Raw genomic sequence first — 17,221 nt, forward strand, 5'->3', positions numbered from 1 at the left:
TCACAAGATATCGCATGTGCGACGGGGGCGGGTGCTGTCGCGCTGGACATCGCTAGCCGATGCTAGCGATGTCGCAGCGTGTAAAGTACCCCTAAGGTGTGGGTGTGGGGGGATGTGATGCAGGGCCACTGCTGATTGGGTGAGGTGGAGTGAGGGGGGGTTCAGCCTGTTGGAGCTGTGTGGGCGTGATTTAGGCGATTTCAGCGTATAATGTCATTTCTTGGACAGACAGACAGAGAGACAGAATAGGGCAATTCTCTATATATAGATACTTTCGATATGCTATACGTGTCACAGAAGTCAAAATCACATCATTTTTAGTGCAGTCCCTGGCATAGTGTAGTATGACAATAAGGCCCTTGCAAAAAAAAAAAAAAAAAAAAAAAAAAAAGGTTGTGCACCCCTGCCTTAAACAGACAGCCTGATTTCTGTATATTAAGGTGTCTACCCTGTATGAATTACCAGATGTCTAACATGACTAAGACTTTCTCTATAATACATGTTCCACACTTGAAATGTGAGTATGGCTTTTTCCCTGTGTGAGTTCTCTGACGTTTAACCAGATAGTGTTTCACTGTATAACATTTCCCACATTCTGAACATGAATATGGCATCTCACCTTTGCCAATTCTTTGATGCAACATTAAAACAGATTCTTGTTTAAAGTGCTTTCCACATTCGGATCATGAAAACGCCTTGTTTCCCCTTCATGACTCAGCTGATGTATAGCAAATTGTGATTTGTCTGTAAAACATTGCCCACATTCTGAACATAACTTCACCGCTATATGAGTTCTTTGGTGTTTAACAAGTTTTGCTTTCGCATTAAAACATTTCCCACATTCTGCACACAAAAATGGCTTCTCCCCGGTATGAATTCTCTGATGTATAACAAGTTCAGATTTGCTAGAAAAACATTTCCCACATTCTGAACATGAAAATGGCCTCTCCCCTGTGTGAGTTTTCTGATGTCTAACAAGATGTTCTTTTCGATTAAAACATTTCCCACATTCTGAACATAAAAACGGCTTCTCTCCTGTGTGAATTTTCTGATGTGCTACAAGTTTGTATTTCACACTATACTGTTTCCCACATTCAAAACATGACAATAGCTTTTCTCCTGTGTGCAGTCTCTGATGCATTCTTAAAACTGATTTTTGTTTAAAACATTTTCCACATTCGGAGCATGAAAATGCTTTGTTTCCTTCATGACTGATCTCATGTGCAATAAGATGTGATTTTCCAGTAAAACATTTCCCACATTTTGAACATGAAAATGGCTTCTCCCCAGTGTGAATTTTCAAATGACGAACAAGATGTCCATTCCTAGAAAATGATTTCCCACATTCTGAACACGAAAATGGCTTCTCCCCAGTGTGAATACTTTGATGTTGAACAATTAGAGCTTTCGTATAAAAGCGTTTCCCACATTCTGAACACGAAAATGGCTTCTCCCCTGTGTGAATTCTCTGATGTAGAACAAGTTTAGCTTTACAATTAAAAGATTTTCCGCATTCTGAACATACAAATGGTTTCTTCCCTGTGTGAGTTCTCTGATGAGAAACAAGTTTTGATTTATGACTAAAACATTTCCCACATTCTGAACATACAAATGGTTTCTTCCCTGTGTGAATTCTCTGATGAGAAACAAGTTTTGATTTATGACTAAAATATTTCCCACATTCTGAACATAAAAATGGTTTGTCTTCTATGGAAGCTATTTTATGTTCATCCGCCGTTCTGTGACCTTTGTTTTGTATATTTGTCTTTGAGGAAGCAGAAGAAAGGAACATGGCTTGAGGTATATCTGGTATGACGACATTTTCTTCACATGTATTGGTTGCAAAATCTGAGAATATCTGATGTTCTTCAGAGATCCTGATACAGTCATCTGGCAAGAATAAATCCGATATCATTTATAAATAACACTGCATTGGAACTATTACATAGGTATTTTTTTCAACATATGTCCATCTAGTTCAACCTTCCTCCACCAATTATACATTTTGTCACTAAATAATTTATAAATAAGTTACATTTAAATATTAATTAAATACCGTATTTTTCGGACTATAAGATGCACTTTTTTCCCCCCCAAACGTTGGGGGAAAGTGGGGGGTGCGTCTTATAGTCTGAATGTAGGGCTGCGGGGAATGAGGGTGCTCCGGTGAAGCGGGTCATCGGCGGCACGAGCAGCGCTTGCCGTGACCATGTGGGCCCACTCATTTCATATGCCCGCCCATCCTTCCGCCCATCATCTCTCAGGGCTGAAGGCGGCACTGACTTGTGGGCAAGATGATGGGTGGGGGGGGTGAGCGCATAGTAAACAGCGAAGCCGCATGATCACCCCTGGCAACTACAGCCTGGAGTGATCATGTGCGGTTATATTCACTGCTCCCCCGCGCATCATCTGCACGGGGGGGGGGGGGGGGTAGTGAATAAGAATGGTCTACTCACCCGTCACTGTTCCCCTGCAGCATCGCGATGTCCTCCTGTCTGCCGGCCAGCTGATCTGTGTAGAGAGCGGTGAGCACAGCGATGATGTCATCGTTGTGCGCACCGCTAGTCTCCACACACATCAGCCGGCAGACAGGAGGACATCGCGATGCTGCAGGGGAACGGTTCAACACAGGTCAGCGGCGCTGCTGCTGACACTGAGAGGAAGATGATTGATGCTACAGGGAGTGAGGAAAGAGGAGTATAAACGTTTATTTTTTTCTGTGCCACAGGATGCAGGCTATATAGCAGGATGGGGGTATATAGCAGGATGGAGGTATATTATGAGCAGGATAGGGGTACATAAGCAGGATGAGGGCATATTATGAGCAGGATGGGGGTATATAGCAGGATGGGGGTATATTATGAGCAGGATGGGGGTATATTATGAGCATGATGGGGGTATATTATGAGCATGATGGGGGTATATGAGCAGGATGGGGGTATATGAGCAGGATGGGGGTATATGAGCAGGATGGGGGTATATGAGCAGGATGGGGGTAAATAGCAGGATGGGGGTATTTATCAGGATGGGGGTATTTATCAGGATGGGGGTATTTATCAGAATGGGGGTATATAACAGGATGGGGGCTATACCAGGATGGGGGTATTTATCAGGATGGGGGTATTTATCAGGATGAGGAACATATATACCAGGATGGGGATCATATACAAGGCAGGAGGATCATTTCCAGGATGGGGTACCTTAGTAGAGAATTTGGGGACATTACCCCTATAACAGTGTCAGCAGCAGATCCTTGCCTCATAACAGTGTGTCATGGCCACATTTTTTGCTTAAAATGTTATTTTCCTATTTTCCTCCTCTAAAACCAGGGTGCGTCTTATGGTCCGGTGCGTCTTATAGTCCGAAAAATACGGTAGTTTATAGCATTTCCATACAAACTGTAATACAATCAATTAGTAACAGACTAAGACAGTAGACCACGAAAGCGCAATTGATAGATTATACATTTTCACTTCTCTATTGTAACCGTCTGCAGCATTGCTGTGACAGAAGAAACGATTGCAGTGTACAGTGTAGTTTACAGACTAGTAAAATCAGTAACAAAAAAACAACCAAAAAAAACAAAGTTCAAATCACCCCCTTTTGCCCCGTTGAATATAAAACAAAAAAAATACAGATATTTGGTATCACTGCATTCAGAAATTCTCAATCTATCATAATATCAAGTCAATTAATTTGATCATTACACGGCGTAGCAAGAAAAAATTTCCAAAAGCCAATATTACGTTGTTTTGTCCGACGCAACATCGCATTTTCACAAAAAATGGTGTAATTAAAAACACCAGCTCAGAACACAAAAAATAAGCAGTCACTGAACCCCACATCCCAAAAAATGAGAAAGCTACAGGTCTCGGAAAATGGCGACAAAACCTCAATTTTTTTGTGACAAACTTCAGATTTTTTTTCACCACTTAGATAAAAGTAAAACGATACATGTTTAGTATCTACAAACTCGTACCGATGTGAGGCATCATACTGTCACATCAGTTTTACCATATAGTAAATATGCTGAATAAAAGAATTAAAAAAAAAAACCATTGTGGAATGAATAGACGTGACTGTGGGGAATGTGTGACAGAAAATACGCAAAATTAATACCATTGAACAAAAATGCACTCCTTAATGTGCTCAAAACCACTTTCAAGAATCCTATTAACCTTTCAGGTACTTCATAGGAATTAAAGCAATGTGGAAAGGAAAAATTAACATTTTACATTTTTCCAAAGAAATATTGCTTTAGCACCAAATTTTTCATTTTCACAAGGGTAAACAGAAAAGGTGGATATAGAATTTGTTATGCAATTTCTCCTGAGGACAGCAATGCCCCATATGTGGTGGGAAAACAACTGTTTGGGTGCACGGCAGGGTTTGGAAGGGAAGGAGCACCATTTGACTTTTGAAGCACAAAATTGGCTGAAAAACGTTGCTTTTGCCCCAAATTTTTCATTTTCACAAGGGCAATGGGAGAAAACTGACCCCAAAATAGGTTTTGCAATTTCATCTGAGCAGGACGATGCCCCATATATGGGAGAAAACTACTGTTTGGGAATATGACAAGACTCAGAAGGGAAGGAGGGACATTTTGGCTGGTATAGATAGAGGATGCCAGGTCACATTTGAAGAGCTCCTGACATGGCAAAACAGTAAAAACCCCAGAAGTGACCCTATTTTGGTAATTACACCTCTCGAGGAATTCATCTGAGGGTATAGTGAGCATTTTTATCTCTCATACGTGGTCACATACTTCTCAGGCATAGGGCAAACCTCAGATGGGAAGGAGCTTCATATTATAGTGCAGAACCGCAGAAGCCCCACATAAGTGACCCCTATTTTACAGATTCTACCCATCAATTAATTGATCTTGGGGTGTAGTAAGCATATTAACACCATAGGTGCTTCACGGCATGTTACACCATGTGGCGATGAAGAAAATAATTACAGGCTGACATTGAGGGTATGATTCTACTTGCAAATAACTCGTGCGAGTCTCACATTGCATCACCCAGCACAGCCTGACACTCTCCTGACAGGAGCGCCTCAGCTGCATGGAAATACATGCAGCCGACCCGCACCTGTTAGGAGAGTGTGCCCCATGCTGGGTGATACAGATGCGAAACTCGCATAGTGACCGTGAAAGTTCAATTGAGGCCACGGGCCATGGACTCGAGTGAATCCTTACGTCACCACGAACAGGGCTGAAATAAGCCGAAGACTGCCGAATGACAGCAGTGCAATGAATACCCCCGGAAGTTAATGATCGGACCCGGAAGCAGAAGCGGCCGAGAGACAGAGTCTGCAGGATGCATCGCGGGACCTGTAAGTATAATCATAATGTTTTTGTAATAATGTGTTTGTTTTAACAGCCTCTTCACCCGAACTGTAACACGAGCTTGCCAGGAAAGCTTGTGTGGGGATCATGTGCATGAACACTGTGTGTTTGGTACGGACCCTGAACTTTACAGTTCAGGTTCGCCCATCAATACTAGTGATCCTACTCTCCATCTGCAATAAATTGATATGTCTCTCTACCCTTATAAGGCTATGTGTCCACGGTAGAATGTACCTGCGGATTTTTCTGCATGAAAATCCGCGACTTTCGCGGCAAATCCGCACCTTATTTTTGCCGCAGATTTGCCGCGGATTTTGATGCGGATTTTTTTTTTCCCCCCCATTCTATACCCAAAATCCGCAAGAATAATTGACATGCTGCAGATTTTTCCGGATCAAAATCCGCGGCAAATCCGCCGCGGAAAAATCCGCAGCATGGACACAGCATTTCCAAAATGCCATTGAAATGGCTTGGAAGTGCCACTGCTGCAGATTTTCGGTAAATCCGCGATAAATCCGCGGCAAAATCCGCGAGAAATCCGCCCGTGGACACATAGCCTAAAGACTGCAGATGACCGACGTTTGCAGTTCGCCCCATGAAAATCATGAACAGTATATAAATTGCTCGAATAAATATGTAGATGATACCCTTGTCATTTGGTCAGAAAAGAGGTATCAAAATCAAAGAATTTATGCAAATCTGAATAATATCTCATGGAATATGAAATTTACAGCTGAATATGATGGTATTGCTAGAACGTTTTTGGATGACAAAATTTCTATGCAGAAAGGGAAATTGTATACTACAGTACAGGCTATTGAAAACCAACTGCTACAAACTCATTACTGCATTAAAGGGAACCAAACATCAGGATTTTCGACTATAAGGTGCAGCCAGTGCAGTACTGGCACTATCAGGCACAGTGTTTACACATCAGGGTCAGCATAGGGGTCCAGCTTGAGACCTAGTTGTGGTCCGTCCTTGTTAGGACGGAAGTTTGGGGCAGCAGTCTTTTTATTTTTTTGTATCCATGGAGTGTTAGGGCCAGATATTGGCGGACAACTCAGGATCAAGAGACTGCATGACCTTCCAGGAAAGGGATTGGGTGAGACCATTCCTTTTATATTTATGCCTAGAAGTTATTGCATAGCTGAGTATACTTATTTCTGACCATTGTCAGCAAATTGAATATATACTTTTTTGCTTTTTTAGGTATTATTTCGTTTGTTGTGTTTTTTTGTCAATTGGACCACTGTCCTTTGCCTATAGCAACACCACTTATTGTTTATGTTTGTTTGGTTTTTCTCTTGTGTTTGTTATTTAGTGGCCATCACTATTAGGGACCCCTGATGGTTGGTTCCCTCTATTTGGCTAACTGAGGTGGCCATGGTGTGATCACCTAAGATAGTGATGGCTTGGTGTAATTGTTGAAAGTGTATTTGAGTAACCAACGTTGCTCTTTTAACGATATAAATAAAGGTAGTTTTTATGCTAAGTTGCACAGTGTTTACATACCATTAGGGTGCAGCTCAGGTGTTTAGGCAGCGAAATCCAACTTTATAAAGTTTGAAAATTCGTGCACTTTTTGATTGACGTGTGCACCTCTTTCCTAATGTCCGGGCGTGTTATGCACGTGTATCCCCCCCCCCCCCCCGCTGCCTGTTCCTCCCTCTCTCTGGTTGTATTTAAATTTCCCTCTTCAGTAACATGACGTCGGAGTTGGCGCCTGCGCATAGCGCTTATCTCCGGCGCCATCTTTCTGAAGCCCGCAGTACCGTGCAGCCGTGTGCACGAGAGGGCGGCGCATGCGCCCTCGCTTCTTCAGATCCCGTTGTGACCGCGGGAGCGCGCGCGGTTACAACAGGACTGGAGATCAGCTGACAGGAGGACGCGATGAGCTGCAGCTACGCTAGCACAGCAGCCGCCTAGGACACCGGGGATCAGGTGAGGTGAGTTCACAATGCTGTGTGTGCGCCCCTGCGTTGACCTGGGCTCACCTTCTGAATGCCAGGTCACCGCAGGAAAGCACTCACAGCTGTGTGTCTGTGCTATGTGTGTGTGCAGTGTGTGTGTGTGTGTGTGGTGTGTGTGTGTGGTGTGTGTGTGTGCACGCTGTGTGGTGTGTGTGTGTGCGCACGCTGTGTGGTGTGTGTGTGTGCGCACGCTGTGTGGTGTGTGTGTGCGCGCACACTGTGGTGTGTGTGTGTGCGCACACTGTGGTGTGTGTGTGTGCGCACACACGCTGTGTGGTGTGTGTGTGTGCGCACACACGCTGTGTGGTGTGTGTGTGTGGGCGCATACGCTGTGTGGTGTGTGTGTGCGCACACGCTGTGTGGTGTGTGTGTCTGCGCGCACACGCTGTGTGGTGTGTGTGTGTGTGTGCGCACATGCTGTGTGGTGTGTGTGTGTGTGTGTGTGTGTGTCCTGAATCCAGGCCTGGCATTACTGGAGTTTCCTCCGGTAGCCAGTCCGACGCTGCACTGAAGTGTGTAGTTTGTTTTTTTTTTAGATGATATTGGATCCGGATTGGACGGCGCGGGACCCTTGACCCAGGATTACTGCGGAGAGGGGTTCTCTATTTCAATAAAGATGGAGTCACTAATTGTGTTTGTGTTTTATTTCTAATAAAAAAAAATTCTGTGTTGTGTTTTTTTTTTATCTTTACTAGAAATTCATGGTGGCCATGTCTAATATTGGCGTGACACCATGAATTTCGGGCTTAGGGCTAGCTGATAATATACACCTAGCAGCTAGCAGCTGCTGCTGCTTGGACGATGTAGTTCATCGTTCCTGCGGCAGCACACATCGCTATGTGTGATACCGTAGGAACGAGGAACCTCACCTTACCTGCGGCTGCTCGCAATGAGGAAGGAAAGAAGTGGGAGGGATGTTCGTCCCGCTCATCTCCGCCCCTCCGCTTTGATTGGGCGGCCGCTTAGTAACGTCGCTGTGACGCCGAACGAACCGCCCCCTTAGAAAGAAGACGGTTCGCCGGTCACAGCGACGTCGCAAGGCAGGTAAGTAGTGTGACGGGTCCACGCGATTTTGTGCGCCACGGGCAGCGATTTGCCCGTGTCGCACAAACGATGGGGGCGGGTAAGCACGCTAGCGATATCGGTAACGATATCGCAGCGTGTAAAGCGGCCCTTAGTGGCAGCTATGGGTTGCTATTAACTCCTTATTACTCCCACAGCACAGCAATCGAGAAGGGCCGGTGACACGCCGGGACTGTCGCATCTAATGGATGTGACATTCTAAGGGCAGCAGCGGGCTGATATTCTCGGCTGCGAGAGAGGGGCAGTAACCATGGCCCACGCCCTCCCCAGGATGAGAATACCGGCCCGCTGCTGTGTGTTTACCTTGGCTGGGTATCATTTGGGGGGAGTCCGCATGTCATTGTTTTAAATTATTTATTTATTTATTTTATTACACGATATTGACCCGCCCACCGGCAGCTGTGATTGGTTGCAGTGAGACAGCTGTCACTCAGTGTGGGGGCGTGTCTGACTGAAACCAATCATAGGCGCCGGTGGGCAGGGTAAGCAGGGAATACGAGATGGAATAATGAGCTGCCGGCATTTTCAAAAGCTGGAGAACCTGCCACAGTGAGACAGCTGTGCAGCGCCGCCCTGGTGATCGGTGAGTAAGAAAGAGAGAGGGAGAGACCGACTGACCAAAATGGCCGCTGGCTTATATAGCTCCTATGACGCTGTGCGGCCAAGCCAATCACAGTAACAACACAACAAAGATGGCTGCGGCGTTACTGTGAGGGCAAGCAACATCAGATGTGTTCATTGGCTAGAAAAAGGCGCCAGGAAGGCAGAAATGAAAATGAAAGTATCAGAGCGAATACCATATTAGCCGTCGGATAGCGAATACCTCAAATACCCCATTATCCGTCGGATACAGAATAGTGGCGAATACATTCGCTCATCCCTAATTAATAGTTATTGTGCTACTGTTCTGACCCAGTAAAGGGAACTAATGACATGAAAACGTGAAAGGGGGAATCCAGAGTTGGCAATTTCCAAAGCCTTTTCAACTTACAGATTAATAGGAACTGTTTATTTTATTGCAGAAAAATAGTTATCCAGACTCCAGTGGACATATACCAAGACTCAGCAGAAGTTCTTTAAAAAAATATTCTTTTTGCAAAGCAATTTTATTTAAGTAATATAATTAAAAATAGTTCCATACATAGGGCAAAAACAAATGTCGGATAGGGGTAGTAGTCTCCCGGACTACGTGTTTCGGTGTGTGCGCCTTCTACATGGTCCCAGGGACCATTGGATAACTATTTTTCTGCATTGATTTCCGAGGATGGCTCCTGCCCTAATCTCCCTGCAGACTCAGCTCCTAGACCATACAAAGGATTCCACACATCAGGGAGTACCGGTAAGGCTGCTTTCACACATCAGTTTTTTGCAATCAGGCACAATCCGGTTTGTGCCTGATGCAAGGGATCCGTCTCAGAGTTTGTAAAAACTGATGGGACGGATCCAGAAAAAAACGGATCCGTTTTTTTTTTTAAAAGCTGAGAGAGAGGGAAGAGACCCCATCATCACCGCACATGCAGGCACTCTCGCAGGCATCACCACCGCACACACCCCGGCACTCCCACACGCATCATCACCGCACACACCCCGGCACTCCCGCACGCATCATCACCGCACACACCCTGGCACTCCCGCACGCATCATCACCGCACACACCCCGGCACTCCCGCACGCATCATCACCGCACACACACCGGCACTCCCGCACGCATCATCTCCGCACACACCCCGGCACTCCCGCACTCATCATCATCACCGCACACACCCCGGCACTCCCGCACTCATCATTATCACCACACACACCCCGGCATTACCTCCGTGACGTCACCGCTGACAGCGCGACTCCCTTCAGTTGCTGCGTGGAGCTCCGAGAAGCGGCGGTGTTTTACTGCCGCTCCTGTCAGCTACATATAGCAGAGCTGAAATCGTCGCGGGACCTCTGTGGATTACGTCGGACTGGAGGGATATTTGGGGATTTTAATAAAATGGTGAAAGAGGGTGGTTTTTTGTCTTTTATTCCAAATAAAGTATTTTTTCGGGTGTATGTGTTTATTTACTTTCACTTACAGGTTAATCATTGGGGGTGTCTCATAGACGCCTGCCATGATTAACTCCTTATTACCCCGATTGCCACCGCACCAGGGCAATTCGGGATGAGCCGGGTAGAGTCCCGGGACTGTTGCAACGAATGGATGCGGCAATTCCGGGTGGCTGCTGGCTGTTATTGTTAGGCTGGGGGGCTCCCCATAACGTGGGGATCCCCATCCTGAGAATACCAGCCTTGTGGCTTTATCTTGGCTGGTATCAAAATTGGGGGGGGACCGCACACCATTTTTTTTTTAATTATTTATTTATTTTACTGGAAGATATAGACGGCTGTGATTGGTTGCAGTGAGACAGCTGTCACTCATCGTGGGGGCGTGTCTGCCTGCAACCAATCACATGCGGCAGTGGGCGGGGAAAGCAGTGAATACGAGATTGAATAATGGGCGGCCGGCATTTTCAAATCAGGAGAAGCCGCCAGAGGAGTGTGAGAGCCGTGCAGCGCCGCGCCGGTGATCGGTGAGTGGGTGAGAGTGAGTGAGTTAGTCAGTAAGTGTGAGTGTGAGAGAGAGAACGAGGGAGAGGGTGAGAGAGAGAGGCTGGGGCCACACGGGACACTACTGCGATGCTCGCATGACACTCGGCTCACGCTGGCAGCACAGCAGGAGCCGAGTGTCATGCTAGTGTCCCTGCATCTGCGGTCCGACCGTGTGAGCGGACCACAGCTGCGGGGGGCAGGCAGGCTCTCAGGAGGGGCGGGCCGGCACAGAGGAGGGGAAAGTGGGATTTATCTCCCTCTCTTCTCCGTTGCCGGCTATTGCGATTCTCGCTCTGCACGCGTGGTACACCGGTGTACTGCGAGTGCTTTGCGCTTTTTCTCTCGCCCCATTCACTTGAATGGGTGTGAGAGAAAAGAGTCTCGCATTACAGTTACAGCATGCCGCGATTGTTTTCTCGGTCCGATTAGGACTGAGAAAATAATCGCTCATGTGCGCTGACGCACAGGCTAGAATTGGTCCGAGTGGAATGAGATGTTTTATCGCACTCCACTCACACCGATTTTCTTAGGCCAGAGAGAGAGTGAGATTTTCTGACAAGAAATGTTTTTCTCACTTCTGGGCATGCTCAGAAGTAAAAACCGAATCCGGTACATGCTTCCGGCGTTTGATGCATGCCACTGGATTTGGCGTGCATAGACTTTCATTATGCACCATGCCGCGGCAGTCCTGTTTTGCATATTTTCCCAGGGGGCCTTGTTCTAGAATCACTGCGTTGAGAAACACGTGATGGTGTCTCCGTGGTGCTGGATGTTGATCTCCCTAAGGTCAATCATCCTTGCTTATGTTGTCTTTACTAGGCATTGCTCCCACTAGCCAGTTTCCTACTCCACACTGATGAGGGGCAAATACCCCGAAACAGCTGTCTGTGGATGGATACCATGTTTTGGCATAGGCGGTTTCCTTGACTGGAGACTGCCCTTCCCGTGGTTGTTCCTTCCCGGTGAAAGACCTGGCTAGTTTCCTGCCAGCGTTGAGACATGTGATGGTGTTTCCAAAGCAGTCCTGTTTTGCATATCAGAAAACATCCGATGCATTAGCCAGCGTAATTGGTATTTACTGGTTGATGATCTTGGTTTAAAAGAGAAAGCAGCTATTTGACCTATAGTCTTTTTTCATAATTGGCAAATTTGAGGGGCTTTTTAGTACAAGTAAGATACATGGAAAAAGCTAATATGGATGTTAATTGGCTAAAAATAGGTTAACTATAACTGTGGCCACTGCTCGTTTTGTTCTCAATTTCTCCATTTTAAAGTGGGTGGAGAAGAATTTTTGATAAAGGATTTTATCACATGTAAAACTAAGTTTGCCGTTCACGTAATTTTCTGTCCATGTTTCTTCTTTTATATAAGAAAAATTATTAGACTTGGTTACCTCTGTTTTCGGGAACATGGTCTTTCGATTCCAACTGGAAAAGGATGTGCTAAATTAATTAATCCTGTTCGTGATCGTCATGGAGCTGAAAGCAAATGTGTGATTCCGAGGTGCAGTAGGCCTCGACACAGTCAGACAATGTATACTGGCTGGGATCTGGGCATACTGAGCTGTGATTTAGGCCAGTGTCCCACTTGCGATTGCCCCGTGTGTATCTCGGGCGAGTTTCGCGGTGCATCAACCGGCACGGACTCGCACTTTGCTCACAGAAGCGGGTCGGTTGCATGCATCTCTATGCAGCCAACGCGCTCCTGTGAACAGTGTGTTAAGGGGGCTTTACACGCTGCGACAACACTAATGCGGAGTCGTTGGGGTCACGGAATTTGTGACGCACATCCGGCCGCATTAGCGATGTTGCTGCGTGTGACACCGATGAGCAATTTTGCATCGTTGCAAAAACGGGGGTCCATTCTCGATTATCGTTACTGCAGCAGTAATGATGTAGTTCGTCGCTCCTGCGGCAGCACACATCGCTATGTGTGACGCCGCAGGAACGAGGAACCTCTCCTTACCTGCCTCCCGGCCGCTATGAGGAAGGAAGGAGGTGGGCGGGATGTTCCGGCCACTCATCTCCGCCCCTCCGCTTCTATTGGGCGGCCGCTCAGTGACGTCGCTGTGACGCCGCACGGACCGCCCCCTTAGAAAGGAGGCGGTTCGCCGGTCACAGCGACGTCGCCGGGCAGGTAAGTATGTGTGACGGGTCTGCGCAATGTTGTGCGGCACGGGCAGCGATTTGTCCGTGTCGCACAACAGATGGGGGCGGGTACCAACGCTAGCGATATCGGGACCGATATCGCAGCGTGTAAAGTAGCCTCTAGTCCATTGCGGGTGATGCACCACGAAACTCGCGCGAAATACTTGAGGCAATCGCAAGTGGGACACCGGCCTTAGTTGAATGACAGCATAGTCGTCCATTCTGATTCTGGGTTGTTCAGGTGTTCAATCTTTCCAGTGATTGCACAGCTTCTTAGCTGAGCAGTCTCTCCTTGAACTCTTCCAGTTGTACATTCCATTATAGTGGTGCTGTTAGCCTGTGTTTTTGTATTCTGCCTGTTCTGATCATCATTATCTGACCCTGAACTGTTGCCCAACTATTCCTCTGTTTGCTCCCCGTATCCAACATGCTCTCCTGGTATTCTGACCTTGGACTGTTACTCTGTAAGGGGTAGTCGGACCCCCGAGCCGGGAAAGAGAATCCCCCCCTGAAGATGCCACATGGTGTGGTGGCAAATGTTGATAGTGATGGTAAAATGTTACCTGTTGTGTTGGTTAATACATGGTGTTCCCACTAGGTGCCAGTGTAGAGTAGTGGTTCCCCTGGTAACAGTGGCAGGGAAAGCAGGGGCAGGGCAGCCTAGGTGGGGTTGGGCTCTGAATGCAGAGTCCAGTGTGCAGTGAGATGTGAGAGGCAAGCAAGCTCGGTCTGAGGTGACGGGGCAGAGTGTGGGAGTGAGACGAGGCAGTCAGCCTGAGTGAGTACTCTTGGCTAGAAAGCAGAGGAAACCCATGAGAAACGGTGGAAGAGTTGGGACTAGTCCGGAGCCGGTGGTGTGTACTAGAGTGGAGTGCAGCTATTAGGGGGATAACAAGTGGCCCCTGCAGGCGAAGGTTAGTGCCCTGACAAAGAAGTGGAGAAGTCGGAACTAGTCTGGAGCCGGTAGTGAGTACTGGAGCCGTCCCATAGTCTAAACAAACCCTTAGGATAGGGCTGGACTAAACCCGGGATTGGAGTGCAGCTACCAGGGGGATAACACTTGGCCCCTGCAGGCAAAGGAAAGTTACCGGGGAAAAAGGGAACCGTTTTGTAAAGGGAACCGTTTTGTAAGGAAAGAACCTTTAATGTGGAACGTACTGAAGTAAACCTGCTTCAAACAAAGAATGGAAGCTCTATACAATAAATTGGTGTTTAGTTTACCTGCTGTCTGTAACTGCCTCTTTCCTGTGTGTGAAAAGGGAGCTGAAGAGCACAGAAAGAATGCTGACATGTATGTGCCCCTGCCATCCACACTCTGCCCCAACAACACACCAGTCTTACTAGTGACGGCCGGGCCGGGGGTCAGCCTGTCGCCCACAGGGCGAGAGACCGCGACTACAACCACGGAGGCGCCCCCTGCCCCCGTTACAAACTGGCATAGTCGGCAGGATCGGGCTCGCATGCGAGAGACCCCGACCAGAAACTGTGAAGATGACCAAGTGGTGCCTGATGTGCTGTACGGGCCACAAAATGGCGGCAAGATGGCGGCCGTCTTCATGGGTTTACTTAAGGCGCGAAAATTTGGCGCCAAACGAAAAGTGCTGGGCTGGCCTGGGAGGAAGAAGCCCAGGGTGCACCGCCCAAAGAGGGGAGGTACCTGCCCCAAGAAGCTGCAGAGGTCTAGAGACGTGGGCGGAGTTTGGGCCGAATCGGAGAAAGACGTACCGGAGCCACAGCCATGTTACGAGCCGTTCCGCAGGCTACCCTGCTTACCTGGACAATCCCTCTCCGAATCTGTGAGGGCCCAGCGGGCTGAATGGCTGCGTGCATACCACCCAGCGTGAGGGTTAATAATCCGGAAGAAAAAGATCTGTTTGTTGTCGAAAGCCGGTACTGTTGGAAGCCGGTGAGTGTTTATGGTTAAAGCAATGTTAAAAGAACTGAACCCGGGAATAGAAGAATGCAGGGACTATGCATGGACTTCTCCCGCGACTGTTAAGTAAAGAACCCTTTTGTTTCTGTTGGTCGCGGCTCATCTAAGACCGGGAGCGCTTGAGGAGAGCCTCCGGGCAGAAGATCAGCCAAGACCGGGAGCTCCCCTGGAGGGACTCCGGGCACCGGACTTGTGTGCCAATCTGGTGTGCTTTGATACGTTCGTTTTAAAATGTTTTTTTTATTGATAAGAAAGAAAAAGAATACTACTGAAGAAACGTGTGTGTGTTTTCTATATGCGTTGTCTTGCAGGTGCGGAATCTCGCCAGGAGGCTGAGGTTAAAGAGGGGAGGAATGTAAGGGGTAGTCGGACCCCCGAGCCGGGAAAGAGAATCCCCCTCTGAAGATGCCACATGGTGTGGTGGCAAATATTGATAGTGATGGTAAAATGTTACCTGTTGTGTTGGTTAATACATGGTGTTCCCACTAGGTGCCAGTGTAGAGTAGTGGTTCCCCTGGTAACAGTGGCAGGGAAAGAAGGGGCAGGGCAGCCTAGGTGGGGTTGGGCTCTGAATGGAGAGTCCAGTCTGCAGTGAGATGTGAGAGGCAAGCAAGCTCAGTCTGAGGTGACGGGGCAGAGTGTGGAAGTGGGTGCAGAGGCAGAAGAAGCGGAGACGGGAACACCCGTAGCAAGGAAAAGCAGAGTAAACCCTTGAGAAGAAGTGGAGAAGTCGGAACTAGTCTGGAGCCGGTAGTGAGTACTGGAGCCGTCCCATAGTCTAAACAAACCCCTAGGATAGGGCTGGACTAAACCCGGGATTGGAGTGCAGCTACCAGGGGGATAACACTTGGCCCCTGCAGGCAAAGGAAAGTTACCGGGGAAAAAGGGAACAGTTTTGTAAAGGGAACCGTTTTGAAAGGAAAGAACCTTTAATGTGGAACGTACTGAAGTAAACCTGCTGCAAACAAAGAATGGAAGCTCTATACAATAAATTGGTGTTTAGTTTACCTGCTGTCTGTAACTGCCTCTTTCCTGTGTGTGAAAAGGGAGCTGAAGAGCACAGAAAGAATGCTGACATGTATGTGCCCCTGCCATCCACACTCTGCCCCAACAACACACCTGTCTTACTAGTGACGGCCGGGCCGGGGGTCAGCCTGTCGCCCACAGGGCGAGAGACCGCGACTACAACCACGGAGGCGCCCCCTGCCCCCGTTACAACTCGACTACACCTCAGTTTACTCCCCGAATCTACAATGCGCTCTCCTGGTACCCAACCCCAAATTATCTGGCTAAAACTGCCTTCAGACCTGCCTGTGAGCAGGGCTGTATTTGGCCTTCGTGCTGCCCTAGGCACTTTAATTGGTCGTGCCCCTTACTGACAACATAAAACTATGATTTTGTGCACACGACATCTGTGTAAGGCTGATCTACGTACTCTGTAACACACTTGAAAAACTGCTAAACGCTATAGGAATGAAGATCTGCACTTGCTGCACACGTTCAGTTTTATTTAGCTTCTTTTAACAGCTTCAGGTTTTCACAGACACTAAGTGGTTAAAACAGGTAACTGAACCATTTTTCGGACTGCTGCCACCAAGAAGTTTGTGACTAGCACTTCATACAATTTCAATTTAAGAAAAGATACCAGTGTTTCCTAACCTGTCCTCCGCCCTAAAAATTAAAAAGATTCACAGATGTGTAAAGGCCATGGTGTGCACACACCCTGACAGTTCACATTCCCTTTAGATAGTAGTTACCGTGCTCGTACACAGACTACAGTTGGCAGGACCCGGAGATAGACAGGCGCGGCCGACAGTCTGATTGTCAGAGGAGTGATGACCCAGCAGTCCAATTTTAAACTGTGGATCCTTTTTTCTTTAAGAGGTGAGCCACCGCCAGAGTTGTGTAGTAGCGTCTGTCTTATAGAGAACATGAGCACTCAACAATGTGAGCGCTCAGGGAGACAGCTGCCAGCCGAGTGATGGGGCACCTGTCTATAGTGTATGGGAAAGTCCGGAAGATGGCTACCAGCCAAATGATGGGACACCTGTCTATAGTGTATGGGAGAGTCAGGGAGATAGCTACCAGCTGAGTGATGGGACACCTGTCTATAGTGTAAGGGGGAGTCAGGAAAGATAACTACCAGCCGAATGAT

At 47.6% G+C, this 17,221-nt stretch overlaps 1 protein-coding gene across 1 annotated transcript in view; it reads right to left on the reverse strand.

The window, feature by feature from the left end:
* Positions 1–255: 255 nt before the first annotated feature.
* The window catches only part of LOC142312000 (uncharacterized), a 227,626-nt gene continuing 210,660 nt past the window's right edge, over positions 256–17,221 (reverse strand). Inside the window, exon 9 of the mRNA XM_075350875.1 lies at positions 256–1,660. Coding sequence (XP_075206990.1) covers positions 644–1,660 — 1,017 coding nt within the window. The 3' untranslated portion in view covers positions 256–643. The remainder of the gene's footprint in view (positions 1,661–17,221) is intronic.

This window comes from Anomaloglossus baeobatrachus, chromosome 5, assembly GCF_048569485.1.
Source record: "Anomaloglossus baeobatrachus isolate aAnoBae1 chromosome 5, aAnoBae1.hap1, whole genome shotgun sequence".
In the NCBI taxonomy this organism is placed as follows: domain Eukaryota; kingdom Metazoa; phylum Chordata; class Amphibia; order Anura; family Aromobatidae; genus Anomaloglossus; species Anomaloglossus baeobatrachus.